The sequence below is a fragment of the Anabas testudineus genome, chromosome 1, assembly GCF_900324465.2.
Source record: "Anabas testudineus chromosome 1, fAnaTes1.2, whole genome shotgun sequence".
Lineage (NCBI taxonomy): Eukaryota > Metazoa > Chordata > Actinopteri > Anabantiformes > Anabantidae > Anabas > Anabas testudineus.
The window spans coordinates 18,458,107-18,472,649 of record NC_046610.1 but is presented as its reverse complement, the minus strand read 5'-3'; the positions used below and the strand labels follow the sequence as shown (position 1 = coordinate 18,472,649).

Below are 14,543 nucleotides of genomic sequence, written 5' to 3'. Positions count from 1 at the left end.
CAGAATAATGTGCCCTCAGTTAAATATTCCCTCTCTGGATTTGACCCCACTGCTAATGTTAATAATTCTACTTTGTGTCATATTATTAATGTTCATATTTAAACAGTACTTCAGTTCTGGAATAAGTGGCATCAACTCTATTGCAAAGACCAAAAACACTCCCAGCATTTCTATGCACAACTGTGAAACCACCAGAATTCCTCATACAGTTGTTCTGCCGCCATCTTGCGTTCAGATTAGAGGAAGCGCTTGACGTTTATTTCTGACGTCTGGCCCCGTGGTTTCTTGGGAGTTGTAGTCGGAATGGATTCCTCACTTCCTGCTTTGACGAGGAAGACTAAGAAATTCCGGTTAGTATCCAAAAAGTTGTTTGTCTGCCGAAGTACAGCAACTCGAAGACGCATAAGTGAATCCCAACACAAGGTAAGTGTGGCTTTTTGTTATTTTAATTGGTATTTTAACATCACAAAAGGGAAATTAGGCACATTTTAAGCAAGAAAGCGAAGTTTGTCAATGAAACAGTCGGTGCTACTGCAACGAGAAGGTGACGTCAAGAACGGCTTGTCATGTAAGCACAAGGAATATGACTCCAAACCAGTCTTTGTTGGTAATTTACTCTGGTTTTATTCATAATAAATACACATACAGCTGTCAGGAATGGTAAATGTGTTATAATGGTGATTTCATTGCTGCTTATGGAGCAGTCAAACTGTCGAAATTGGTTCATTTGACTAGTTTTGGTTTCCCACCCTGATACACAAATAGAGTTCACACAGCAGTATTATGTACGTGTGTGTAGGTGGAGAACCAGCTGTAAATAATACACCTGTCAAACATCTGTCCTCACTTCACATTTCCTAATTTGCAGATTGAAGTAGGTCGTTTCTGTGTCTGTGTCTGTTCATTTGGCCTTCTTCAGACATGCTACTCTCCATACTGTTTAGAACAAGAGATTTTTGTTCTAATGTGTGCTTGTCACACTTTTAGTATACAGTTTACATACAGTTTTTATCATCATATATACTGCTGTAATATTTCTAAACATGTGACTTGTAGAAATCATTTCAAAATGAATTAGTAGGCTTTGGGTTTGTATATTATTTTTTTTAAATATGTGTAGAACTTAAGGGTCAATTCTTGCGCTATATAGTGTCTTTTTGACCTTGAACACAGACTGCTGTTTACACAGAATAGGATCTTTCAGTCCCTGATGGTGAAGCTCAGGGTTAACATGAATTCTTAGTCTGAATGGCGGCCTGTTCGCAACTGTGAGTCACCACTGTTGTCACATCATCACTACATGCCTAGCATAACGTCATTAGGTCCCAGTACACCCAGACATACAAAACATGTAAGATGAAAAAAAACTCAACCTCATCAGTGATGAGGTTGAGATGGATGGATTTCAGGTATATATCTTTTTATCCTCTTGACTAAATACATGTGAGTTCGTGTCGCCTACTTGTGTGACTTAACGTCCCTGCAAAACCTCCCAGGCAAAAAGATAGTTTTATTTACTAATACGTTCATGTTTGATTGTGAATTTCTCTGCATGTAATCCTTTTATTTCTTGTTTTTTCTTTCTCAGATGTCGTTGATGGAGCATGGGGAAGTCCGGCCAATTACAGCAGTGGCATGGACGTCCAACAGCAGCACCTGCCCCAGAGAGTTTACCATGGTAAGAACAAACATTTAGAGGTCACATGCATCCAGTTGTTTATTTACAACAGAACATCAGTGTCACTGCAGTAATATAATATAATATTCAATCATTTACATGGCTTCCAATTAAATAGGAACCAGGTAGTAATTCCCTTCCCTTCCAAAGACAATGTGGGGAACATAGTGATGGTTGTGCACACTGCAGTAGCAGCTACATCAAACAGCCAAACACTGACACATCAGCAGGATGGGAGACATAATGGTAATAGTGGAGAACCGATGTTTGTAATTAAACAAGGTGATATAGAGAAATTAGTCTCTAATGACTATTTTAAAATGAAGAAATGAAGACAAAAATGTGCCTTGTATTGTGATGGCCTATACTCTGGAGCCATAAGAAAAAAGTAAAGTCTAAAATAAAATAAAACGCCCCCACTCATATGGACTATGCAATGTGTTAGGAATGAAAGAATGCCAAATTGTTAATGATGGAAATTAAAATTATCAATCTACAGAGGGCTGAATTTAAAGAGACCCTGAAAATTTAAGAGGCAAAAAATGATAAAGTAGTTTTGTCCATTTTACTGAAATTTAATTCCAGCAACTCAAAATGGTACTGAATACTTTTTATGGCCCCCATATGCTTGAATGCATGCCTGACAACATCGGGACATGCTTCTAATGAGATGACGGATGATATCCTGAGGTGTCTCCTCCACGATCTGGTTGAAGGCATCACTGAGCTCCCAGACAGTCTGAGGTGCAGCCTGGTAACATTGGATGGACCAACACATAATGTCCCAGAAGTGCTCTATTGGATTTAGGTCAGGCCAAGTGTAGGGGTCAGTCAATGGTACCAGTTCCATCATCCTCTAGGAACTCTCACCATGTGAGGCCAGGATCAGGAGCAACCCAAGACCCACTGCACCTGTGATGGGTCGCACAGTGGGTCCAAGGATTTTATCTCGTTAATAGTTGCATCCCCTAGTGGCACTTAAAGTGCTGTTGTTTTGGCCTGTAGAAGTCTGTGCGTCCCTCCATGGATATGCCTCCCCAGACCATCACCCACCACCAAACAAAAGATGGGGGTTCCTGTTTTCGGGGTTATCTTGTTGTTGTGAGATTCAGCTCGAGTTCACCTGCTGTTAATTTCATCAACACCAAAGCAGCTGAAACTGATTAACAACCACTTTTGCTACTTAACTTAAAACCTTGAAAATAGTTGCATACTCTGGGGCAACCACAGCTTCATTCTCATGACCAGGATGAAACTAAGTGCAGTAGATGGAACTATTGCCTGAAGGTGAATAGTAGTGTCACTACATCAGCCGATCTCTTGATCCCTCAGCTTTTCTATTTTGAATTAATCAGACACAAGCTGTGAGGTCAAGGGTGGTACATCTACTTGTTCTCAGTCTCTCTGCCCTTCTGCAGATCAGCATCACAGAAGATGGAGCAGCAGCAAACTTTACACGCGGCTTTGCAATGAAGTCTGGATATTACCTCTGTTATAGCAAGGTAAAAGAAATAAAATGTCAGAGTGGGATGTGTTTTTTTTTTTTTTACAAGCTCATTACTAACTGCACTCTCATTTCCTTCCTGACTTTACCTTTGTCTCTCTCAATGTAAATAGGACGTGACAAGTGGTATGGTAGTGTCAGACATTCAGATAATTTCAGAAAAGGACTCCATTCCTCATGGTTTCTGCTACATAGCAGAGCACCTTGATCAGAGTGAGTATATGTGCACCCATACTGGGCACCCTGACTCCTTCTGTTTGATTCATTGATGTGTTATATATATTTTGTATGTATGTTTTTTCTAATATATTTGACTTGTTTGTGTTTGTGTTTGTGTTTGTGTATGTAGAGGCCTCGGTTTCGAAGAAGAAACGTATTTGTGTGCGCATTGTTCCTGTGGGCAGTGTGGACACAGCTGTGTTGAATATTAAACTGACGGCCAAAAGCAAAATGATGCTGCAGCACTATACATATGTGGGGTTGGTACCATTAACATATACAAATATTCAGAGATGGCAGAACTCAAACACAAACTCAATACTTAAGTAAATTCAAAAAAATAAAAAGTTCTAGGTACTATCTCTACATTTTATTGTAGTAAGTACAGAGGTCCTCAAGGACCACTGTCCTGCTTGTTCTGCAACCAGGGCAGAGATGGTAGGAAAGCTAGCAGGATATTGGCCCTCGAAACCAGCATTAGACACTCCTGCCTTAGTTAGTAGCACAGAAAAAGCAAAAGGTCTGGGTCTACACAATGGTGAAACAAAACCAAACAGGTTTCATATTGGGGCTTTTGAAGGTAGTAGTTACTGTTGTTAAATAGACAGACTAGACAGAACAGAATATAACCAATATGAAATTATCTGCTGTGATCTAACAGTGATCTGATCATTTGCCATTTCCACAGCGACATTAGCGGCTACGTGCTATGGTGTCGAAAGGGACATTTTTCTAGCCCCAAGCCAAAACCCCGCAGTATCAGCCTGGATTTCCATGGTCTCTCAATGGACCAACCACCTGCTGCACTCCCCCTCAGACCAAGGTACACATGATTGTAAAATTAAATACATTATTATAGTAGTTGTAGTTGTGATAGTAGTAGTAAATTAGTATTCATATTTTGTTGTTGTAGCTGATATTAATTATTTCATTTTAAAAAATAGTATAGTATGTCGATAACACACTTGCAGAATATCCTAAAGGTGTTTTATTCTTTCTGGTTGTTTTCTACAGCAACGCCCCTCCAGTGCCACCAGGTAAACCGAGTCAGAGACACCACAGTCTCCATATCAAGGACAACTCGGATAAACCTGCTGACACCAGTATTCATGGAATTACAGGTACACCAAGTCTCTCTCTGCAAACAGGAACACTGTCGTAGGTGTGTCACTGTTTCTCACCTGCAACCTTTTCCTCTCTGCAGCTCTAGATGGAGTTCCCTTCAGTCTGCACCCAAAGTTTGACGTCCAGGCCAACAACACAGTATGTTTGGCCTTTTCAACAATACTAATGTTGATGTATTTCATAACAAAAAGCAGCTGTTGCCTTTCCTAACTTTATCTCCTATTCTCTCTGTTACACCTCAGGTAATATAAACATGCATTCGCATTTCATTGTCTTTACCTTTCTCTCTCATAGACTCCTCAGCTGAACTCTCAATTAAACAACATCCTTATAAAGTCACTCCAAGATATTGAAAATGAGGTTGGCACACATCAGACTCTTAATATCAGCCATTTCACACATTTGTAAAGAATATAATACAAATATTAGTTTTTTTCCTAACAAAAAATATACTCACTTTGTTTTGTTTTTTGTTTGTTTGTTTGTTTGTTTTTCAGTATAACTATACTTTTGTTGTGGAGGAATCTGCTGCCAAGAGGAACAGACCTTCACTGTCAACTGGAAGTGTTTCATAAGCTCTGTGATCTTCACACTTACACAAACTAGTGGTATCAGATTTATGGGTCTTTTGGATGACTTCTAAAATCATGGTACAGATGAAGGACGATCATACCTACATTTAGGTGTATAATCTGATGCTTTAAACAGCTTCACATAAGGAATTTATCATAACAGGGTCAATTTAAGTGTTATCCAGAAGCACTACATGAGGCACGACAATCACATTTCGAAGCAGTCCTGGTGTTACGTGTTACACTTTTCCCTCCCATTTCTTTTTTATTTGTCATTCCTGTTGAGTCTGTACTCTGAATCCTCAATCATTCCAAAGTTTCCAAAGGCCTCCTTCAGTGAACTCATTCTTGTAATTACATTGTATTAAGGAATTTGTACAGTTGTGGGAATGCAGGCTTTAAAGATGTTCCAGGGTTAAAGGGTGTCTTGAATTAATGAGTAGAATATCTGCTGCCTTTGCTTTTGCTTGCTTCATTGTAGGTTTGGAATGATGGTATGATGAAATGGAGCTGCACTTGCCTTAGAAGAATGTGTGTTACCTGCACTGGCGTATGTTACCTGTTTTGCTGCAGATATTTAGCTGAAATCAATAGTTCCACTAACATGTATAAGTGTAAGCGATAGTGCATTGCTTTCTATGCTCCAATGAAGAATACCCTACTATTAGGTTTCTATTGTTCCAAGAAGTGCTATATCCTAAAGGCCAAGAGACTAAAGCTGTATATTTTTGCTTTATATGTTAGTTATACTTGTGTATAAAAATGTGTGAATCTGTTTTTAATGTGTGTTTGTTTTTACTGGATTAAGGGCCAAATATGTATCTATTATGTTGTACAATGTCATTTTTTGTGGTTCGTTACCTTGCATGGAAAACATAAAAGCCTAAGAAACACTATTTCATTTATGTGGATTAGCATTAAAAAAAAAAAGAGGCAAAGGGAAGTGCTTGACATATTGTAGTGTCAATTTTTTCTGGTGAGTTTGTCTTAATAAAATAGTCAAGTGGACATATAAAGTCATCAGCAACACTTCATCTATAAGGTCCTCAGAAATCACTTTTATTTGAGCCATGACACACTTGTGCAAACCTGTGTTATACGTTAGCTGCTTTCAAAATGTACCTGATTCAAGGCTTCAGCATTTAAATCCAGTGTATCTTCCGAGTCTCCTTGAAAACAATTTCTCTGCTGCTGCTTTGCAAAATATCTATGTTCCCATTTTTACATAACTTGTGCAAAATGGGAATAACTAAACGAAACACTGTAAGAGTGAATTTTCTATAAATGTGTTTTGTGTATGCATTAGTTAGTGACCTGTAATTACTTTGCAACTGACCTTTTTCACAGAATACATTTTCACATGTCCACTATTTAACTTTTCTAAGATGAGCACTCACAGTTAGGTACAGTGATGCAGGTGTTACTTTCCATTCATTACATGATGCTTGTGGTGGATACAATATCCACAAACTAATATACTTGAGCTCTGTGAGGCCTCAGTTTTACTGATTAATTGATTTATCAATTAGTAATCTGACAATTACCATTAACTGGCAGCCGCTTTGATAATGGATTAATCATTAAGTCATTTTCCAGCTGGACTTTAATAACCATGCACGTTGCTGTAAATCGTTTCCTCTCATCCACTACTGTCGGTTCCTTCTGATCTCTTCTGGTTTCTGCTGTGTGTCTGTGTGAGGGCCGGACTCGCACCACCGGAGCAGCTCTGTTTGTGCTGCTTTCCGGAAAACGGCTCTGATTCCAACCAGCTGTTTCCCGCCTCACACAAATCAGCTGCACACACACACACACACACACACGTAGTAGGCGGAGGTAGGACACACACACACACACACACAGAGACACAGACCCGTAGTAGGCGGAGGTAGGACACACACACACACACACACACAGAGACACAGACCCGTAGTAGGCGGAGGCAAGAAGCACGCACACACACTGGAGGGAACCCCATCAGCTGTGGGAAGCAACACAGCTTTAACTTTTTATTTTTCCTATTCAGCTCTTCGCGTTGACACATTTTGAAGCGGTGTTTTTTAGATGTGAGCCGGTGAGGAGCACGACAGCGAGAGCTCTGCGGTAAAAACCAAACACAACAGTGTTCTTCCAGGAGCTCAGAGGACGGAGAAAAACCGAAAACACGGACTACACAAGGTGCTTTGGAAAGCATGGAATATTTCATGATGCCGACAGAGAAGATACCGTCCTTACAGCAGTTCAAGAAGACGGAGAAGGATGTGATAGGAGGTCTCTGCAGGTGAGGAGCTAGCTATTTGTGTTGATACCGCGCAGCTCGCTCGAATTGTCTCCCATGTGTCTGTAGCGTGTGTCTGTGTGTGTGCTGCAGTCTGGCTCCAGTTAGCGCGCTAGCTGCTAGCTTGGCCACCATACACAGGCAGCGGGAGCGTGGTTGTGTAACGTAGAATTAGCCGTTCGCTGTGCCAGCTGTCGCTGTTGGCGCAACGGGCATCACGTTAATGTCATCCATGGGGTATTTGTTGGCCGAGTTAACAGTAGTAACATACGAAGCATGTGTGTAGCCGACCAGATGAGAAATATGTACGACAGAGACGAAATCGATACATTTACGGTTAGTTGAACACCAACCACGTGGTAGTGAACGTGTTCCCCGCCGTCTCGCTGCTATGAACCAGACTCCGTGTGTGAAACCACCTATATCATTGCGGTGTTTGGTGTTTTCGCAGTTTTCCTTGTACATACAGCTAACGGGTGTTTGTAGTGAATATGGATGTGAAAAGTTCGGTTTCGGTTGTGTAATGTGCCTGGTAAAGCAAAGCTCCGCGCAGCAGCCACGGCGGTGTCATGTGCTAAAATTAGCTTAGCTCGGCTAACTTGTGCATGCTAGCTATCTGCGCACTCGTTTCCGTGCAGTATTGTGCATGTGTTCACTTATTTTACTCGTGTATATAAGATCGTTTTAAACGAAACACGAAGGCTTTTAGGCGTAGCGGCGGACGCACATGTGTGTGTGTGTCAGCAGCAGGTTGATAAAGCAGTGCTTATCGGAGACAGCATTGTTCTCCTGGATGCTAATGGCCTTGCTGCTGTAGCGGAGTCACATTTCACTGCTGCTACTGTCCAGACGCGCACTCCGGCGGCCATGTTGGAGGTCCGCGGCTCCTGGCAGCACCACCGACAACAGCTGATTTCAACTTAAACTTCAAAAAGCGGCCGTGTTGGATTTTTGTGTGGTGCTTCTGGCCGATTATCTGTTAAATCTTTATCAACATCGTAGTTATTTCTAAAGAATAGTGAGGCTAAGATAGTAAGTGAAGTACTATAGTTATAGACATGATGCGTGTGGACCCACTGTATAAATGTTTCTACACTGAGCCTTGTTACTCAGTGTGATTTTGTTCATGTTATTTTCCGTATTTTAAGGGAACAATAAATACTTATAATAACAATAATATGTGGAATTTTGTGGTCAAAACAAAATGAAAGCAACGCAAAATGTATTTAAAGTTATACATTATTATATATATTATTACATAAGTAAACATTTTGCTTTAGAAAGTAGTTTTCTCTGCACATCATTTCAGCAGGTAACAACCCCCCCACCATGAGCCTGTCACCCATATTTCCAACAGCCTTGAAGGAGTTCCCATATATAATGATGGCAAACATACACATTGTGCTTCACTCATCCTAAACCATCTCAGCACTGTGGAGGCCAGGTCATCCCAGGCAGCACTCCATCATTATTCTTACATAGCATTTGTGTAGCCATGTGGTGTGTTTAGGGTCTTTATCCTGTTTTCAAATTAAATGACGCCCCCATTAAGTACAAATCGCATGGGGTGGTGTGTAAGTGCAGAATATTGTGGCGACTGTGCTTCTTAAGAGTAAAGGCTAAGTTGAATTGATTGATGATGGAATGAAGTTAATCTTTAATATTGATCAACTTTAGTTTCACTAGTAAGTTGTACATAATTGTTTAATATTTGCCAACAATTAAACCATTTTTCATTAAGTTCATTGAAGTCCACTTAAACCGTTAAGCCTGTGTGTGTGTGTGTGTGTGTGTGTGTGTGTGTGTGTGTTAAAAATCAGGGTGAACAGTTAAATGTAATTTCTGTCTTAGTGGAGCAAATCGAGCTGTAAAGGTTGCCGTGCTCCTCCGTCGGCGCATACATCCATTATGATGATGGCTTGTAAACACATAGTTTGAAATCAAATCAGACTTTATGAGCTGTACCCTCTTCCTGACCTTTGTGCCTTTCCTTAACATCACAGTTCTGGTTCTTCGGGTTTGTTGACTTCTTGACGCCATGATCTTAGGTCTCAGGCTCTTTTCAGACTAAGTTTCACTGCATGATGAAAAAAAGCCCTCCCCACTCAACAGAGTGCATTTAACACGCCAGCACGTGGCACCACCGGGGTTCCAGTGCAAATGATGCAGCCTTGTGCAGGGAAAAGTTGGATCCGGTTCAACTTTCTCAGCAACATGATGTCATCTGGTAGGATGGATCCCTGGTGGATTGCTTTGTATTGTGAACACCACATTGCTCCTACTGTCTCCCAGATGAAACAGTTCCAGCTGTCACAATTTTATAGTGTTACAAAATAAAATCCCTGAGTATTACAACCCACTGTGTTGTGTTATGGTGTCACTTTTTTTTTTTTTTTTTTAAATACATGCTGTGTTTCTCCAATAGTTTGTTTATCGTGTCAGTATGTTAAACTACACACTTTTCCCAAATTAATGCAATGGGCTGTGTTAAAACGCTGCCTTAATATGTCACCTGTCTTATATGACGAGAGGTTTTGCCCCCAAAACACCCAGCCGCAGGGCGGAGAACGTATGGGAGCTCCGAGTTTGGACAAACTCTGTGACTTCCAGACAGCTAAACTGGGGAATTTAAATGGGTCAGGACTAACACCTGGTAAAGTTTAAAGGTTTAACTTGTCAGAGATTGCAGCTGATTGGAGATTTTATTGTTGCCGTGTCTCAAGTGCAATTGTGTTATCAGTTTATCTCAAGTTTAAACATACAACCACTACCAATATTAAAAACGTTCTACTTTTCTCTTTGGTCCGTTAACTGATGTTGTTTTAATTTAATGATAATAAAGATATGACGGGTCGGGTATACTATAGTAATTTGTATATTGTGGGGTTTTAGGTTGTTGGCCAAGCAATAACACTTTTGACGATAAACTTTTACCATAGACATTGATGAGACAAAGAAAATAATTAGCATTAGTTTAATCTAGTGAAAATAATTAGTAGTTGCTGCTCTAGTTAGTCAGTTTTTTAAGTCTCCTTTTCTTGTATCTGCTTTCTCTGTGAAGCCTTTTGCTTGTTAAAATACTTAATGTTATGTAAAAACAATAAGAAACAAGCATAAGAAATGTGTCGGGAGGCAGATTATACAGCGTCATTGCAAACCTTGCAGTACAGTGAGTTAATGGGACAGAGAAATGATGTTCTCTCTTCTTTCACTGTACTCCCTCAGTCTGGCCAACATCCCCCTCAGCCCAGAGACAGCCCAGGACCAGGAGAGACGAATCCGCCGTGAGATCGCCAACAGCAATGAACGCCGGCGCATGCAGAGCATCAACGCAGGCTTCCAGTCCCTCAAAACACTCCTGCCCCACACAGATGGAGAGAAGCTCAGCAAGGTGCAACAAACATGCAGACACTAGATTTCCCTCACGATGTTGTGCCCATTTTGCTGCAGCTCGAGTGGCTGCAGCTTAACTCTTACACTAAAAATATTTTTTAGAAACATTAGTTTTTTCGTCCTCTTTGGATCAGAAGCTACATGATTGGGTCCAGTAAATAAAAATTCATTTGTGTTTCCTTTGTGCTTCAGCAACAATTTTGTGAGAATGTATCTGTGTGTGTTTTCTGAATTTCCCTGTCGGTTTCATTCCAGGCGGCCATCTTGCAGCAAACAGCAGACTACATCTTCACCCTGGAGCAGGAAAAGACGCAGCTCCTGGCACAGAACAACCAGCTCAAACGCTTCATCCAGGTAACGCCACGTCATTGTCGTTATGTTCAACTCCTGTGGATAAAACTGCGTTCCTAGATGACGATGCTTGTAGTTGTAGTCCTATTCTATACACATCTTTTTCACAGTACATAATGACTGTAACAGCGATTTTTCACCAGCACTGGCTGCCGACGCTGTATTGTTCTGCTCTCTGCATGGCTTCATAGCCCACTGAGACAGTTTTGAAAGGGGAGCAGCAGCTTGCTGTGGCTCTGAGCTTTTCTGTGTATTTTTATGTAGTTAAAGGTCGTCCTTTGTGATGGTTTTGTGTTTACTGTTTTTACTTCTTACCTTGTCTTGCTCTAGCCTACCAAGCTAGATGAAAGATTTTTTTAATGTTGAAGTAAGAGCATGTTAGCAAGAGGAAAACCAGCGTTTCTCCTACTTAACCGGCTACAGAGGGAAACAAAATGAAACAATTTTTTTCAGAAGCAGTTTCTGTCAAAAATGGACTTGGCACATGATATCAGGGCAGAGTGGGAGGCCAGCTGTGCTGCAGTGCATATGGTGGGCATAAAACCACATGGTAGAGCGGCAGCCATAAGCTCCAGCTGCTACAATGCTGCCAGCCTCCACACCGTAATCAAAGCAGCGTTGGCTTGTTATTTCCACAACAGTCACGCTCACTACAGACTGTTTGAGGTTCTTCATTCCAGATGACCTTGTCATTGTGAAAATATTCTTGTATTGGCATGTTGAGGTGAGGACGATGAAAAAACATCAGAGCCTCTTGTTTGCCATCTTAACTGTATTCTTTGCTTGCTGTCGTCACGTCTGCTTCAGTCATACTAAGCCATGTAAAAAAACATGTTACCAGTCATCTTTGTTTGATGTGATGCTGGTTCACCTGGTGTTTTAATTTTCTGCCTCCACCAGCTATTTGTTCAGGTTAGCTCAGTCAGCGTGTGCTGTTTTTAAACGCAAACCCGGTCAAGTTTTAGAGCACATCTGTTCTTCACAAAATGGCATTGTCTGTCTGTTCAGACTGTTTATTGAATATTAACTTTATGTTAATTTAGGAGTTCAGTGGTTCATCACCGAAGAGGAGGCGAGCAGAGGAGAAGGACGAAGGAATTGGGTCTCCAGACACACTGGAGGAGGAGAAGGTGGAGGAGCTGAGGAGGGAAATGTTAGAGCTTCGACAGCAACTGGACAAGGAGCGATCAGCTCGTATGCAGCTGGAGGAGCAGGTGAGGAGCAGATGTTAGTTTTTATACGCCTTTGTATACATTGGGCTTGTTTTGGGTTTGGAAGAGGGGCATTATGTAACAAACACCCACCTGTGCACTGTTTGTGTTCAGGTGCGCTCTTTGGACACGCAGCTGCACCCAGAGCGTCTGAAAGTGATAACCCAGCAGGTGGAGGAGGAGCAGGCACTCATTCAGAGTCAGACGCTGTTAAGGCTGCAGCAGATCCACGCTGCTGACAGACAAACGCACAGTCCACAGGTTAGACCCACAAACATGCACACACACTAAAGACATGGCAGCACTTCCACTCCCAACCCTCAAGAAACTTCAGGCACATCAAATGTCAGTCATGTGAAATCTTATGTTAAAAAAGCACGTTTGTTTTTACTTTACTTTCTTCCAGGTGCTGACTCCAACAACTCCACCTGCTCCAACCCACCACCCCACCGTCATCGTCCCTGCCCCAACACTAACCCATCACCCCCATCATGTCACAGTGGTGACCATGAGCCCATCGGTCCACACCAGCACTGTGTCCACATCGAGACAGAACCTGGACACTATTGTGCAGGTGCGTGTTACTTGAGCCAGTTCTTAGCACTAAGTAATCCTAATCTGAAGTTGTTATTTCAAAGTATTTATGTTTCCGAGTGGACAGAGTCGTTACTGCGGCCTTCACTGTTGTCATCCTCTCCCCTCAGGCCATCCAGCACATCGAGCGCACTCAGGAGAGAAGAGCCAGCGCTGAGGAGGAGCAGAGACGAGCGGTCATCGTCAGCCCCACCCATGCCCCCATGGACGCTGTCTGCTCGGACACAGACACCGACACAGAGGGAGAGGACTGCTCGATGAACTGATCCACCCATGAACTCACATACACACACAAACACTTAAAATACCTACTCACTGTAAGATTCCCTCCAGGAGCTTGACTACTTTTAAAATAAGTCGTTCTTTGGCATTATCCAAACTCTTAAATCCAGTGGTTAAGCTCAGTGTCAGTCGTGTACTGTAAAATCTCTAAAGATCGAAAACATAGGATGGTCAGTGTGCAGAGGAAGCCATGTGGAAAGGGTCTCCTCATGTACCAAAAGAAAAAAAAAGAAAGAAAGAAACAAGCGATCGGTCCATCCTTCATGTGTTCATGTGTGCAGTCACAATATCCCAGTGGTCACTGGCACGCTGACAGTATTATTTGTGCTACAAATTGATGGATTCAGTGTAATGGAGAGTTGAATGTAACAACATAAGCCAGCAGCTCTTGATTTTTAGGAAACAGAGTTGCAGTAAATTCTTCCTCAGACTTTTTTTTTTGTTTGTTTTTGTTTTTGTTTTGTTTCTAGTGTCAGTGGCCATGAAACCCAACTTAAACTACAACCGAAGGCATGTCTACATTTACAAGTTTGGGGGAAAATCTAACTTAATTACAAAGTAAATTTGAGGACACGTGAAATTATTTGGTTGATTGGTTGCTTGTTCTGATTTACTTGAAAAAATATTGTGTCTTATGTCTAAGCCCTTAAAAATAAGCTGTTGAACAATTTACATTGATCGTTTTTTTGGTTTTAATGTTTTTCATGTTTTTGTTAACTTTTACTTTGTGTCAGGGTTACTGAATGCTGAAGGTGAACATTTTATTATATTGAGATTAACAACTTAAAATTGGAGGTTTGTCAGGTTTTCTCAGGAAACCAGAGGCCTTGAGATGAATTTCATATGAATCTGATCTCAGTTTTGAGGCGACCAAAGTCTTTTCTTTCATTTGGGATCCAACCTTTTTAAAAAACTGATTTCAAAACAAAAGAACCACATGTTGGTTCTTTGTCTGGTAACATTTACCAGCATTTTCTTAATGACTGGCATTCATTTTAAATTTCAATTCACCTCAGGCCATTTGACAGAATGAAGCTCCGTCCATGTCTGCTGCACATGAAAATATGGTAAATTTAAAAATCATATGCTAACGTAGCACAAAGGCTTCTGGTTTTCCTCCAAAGACTTCAGTCTATCTTCTGGTCTTGGTTTGTTGATTTCAAAGACTATGCACTAGAGTTTTTGGTATTTATGCAATTCCATCTTTAGTCCATTTGTGTCATTTATACATGATGTGAAGTTATCTATGCACCGGTGATAGGTGTGTACATTACACCTACAGTGTATGTATGAAACTTGACATGCTGGTATCAAAGAATGTAGTCTCTCTTAGCAAGGT

The 14,543-nt window shown here is 41.1% G+C and overlaps 2 protein-coding genes across 2 annotated transcripts; both read left to right on the top strand.

Annotated features, from left to right (window-relative positions):
* Nucleotides 1–303: 303 nt before the first annotated feature.
* On the top strand, nucleotides 304–6,049 carry mvb12a (multivesicular body subunit 12A). The gene is made up of 10 exons (XM_026360703.1): nucleotides 304–423; nucleotides 1,589–1,678; nucleotides 3,097–3,180; nucleotides 3,296–3,395; nucleotides 3,532–3,661; nucleotides 4,090–4,224; nucleotides 4,416–4,522; nucleotides 4,606–4,664; nucleotides 4,821–4,886; nucleotides 5,024–6,049. Exons 1-10 carry the CDS (start codon nucleotides 304–306, stop codon nucleotides 5,099–5,101), a joined length of 969 nt encoding a protein of 322 aa, XP_026216488.1. The 3' UTR covers nucleotides 5,102–6,049.
* Nucleotides 6,050–7,023: 974 nt separating this feature from the next.
* On the top strand, nucleotides 7,024–13,703 carry LOC113162314 (transcription factor AP-4-like). The gene is made up of 7 exons (XM_026360378.1): nucleotides 7,024–7,376; nucleotides 10,599–10,764; nucleotides 11,022–11,120; nucleotides 12,161–12,331; nucleotides 12,443–12,589; nucleotides 12,735–12,902; nucleotides 13,033–13,703. Exons 1-7 carry the CDS (start codon nucleotides 7,288–7,290, stop codon nucleotides 13,186–13,188), a joined length of 996 nt encoding a protein of 331 aa, XP_026216163.1. The 5' UTR covers nucleotides 7,024–7,287; the 3' UTR covers nucleotides 13,189–13,703.
* Nucleotides 13,704–14,543: the final 840 nt, after the last annotated feature.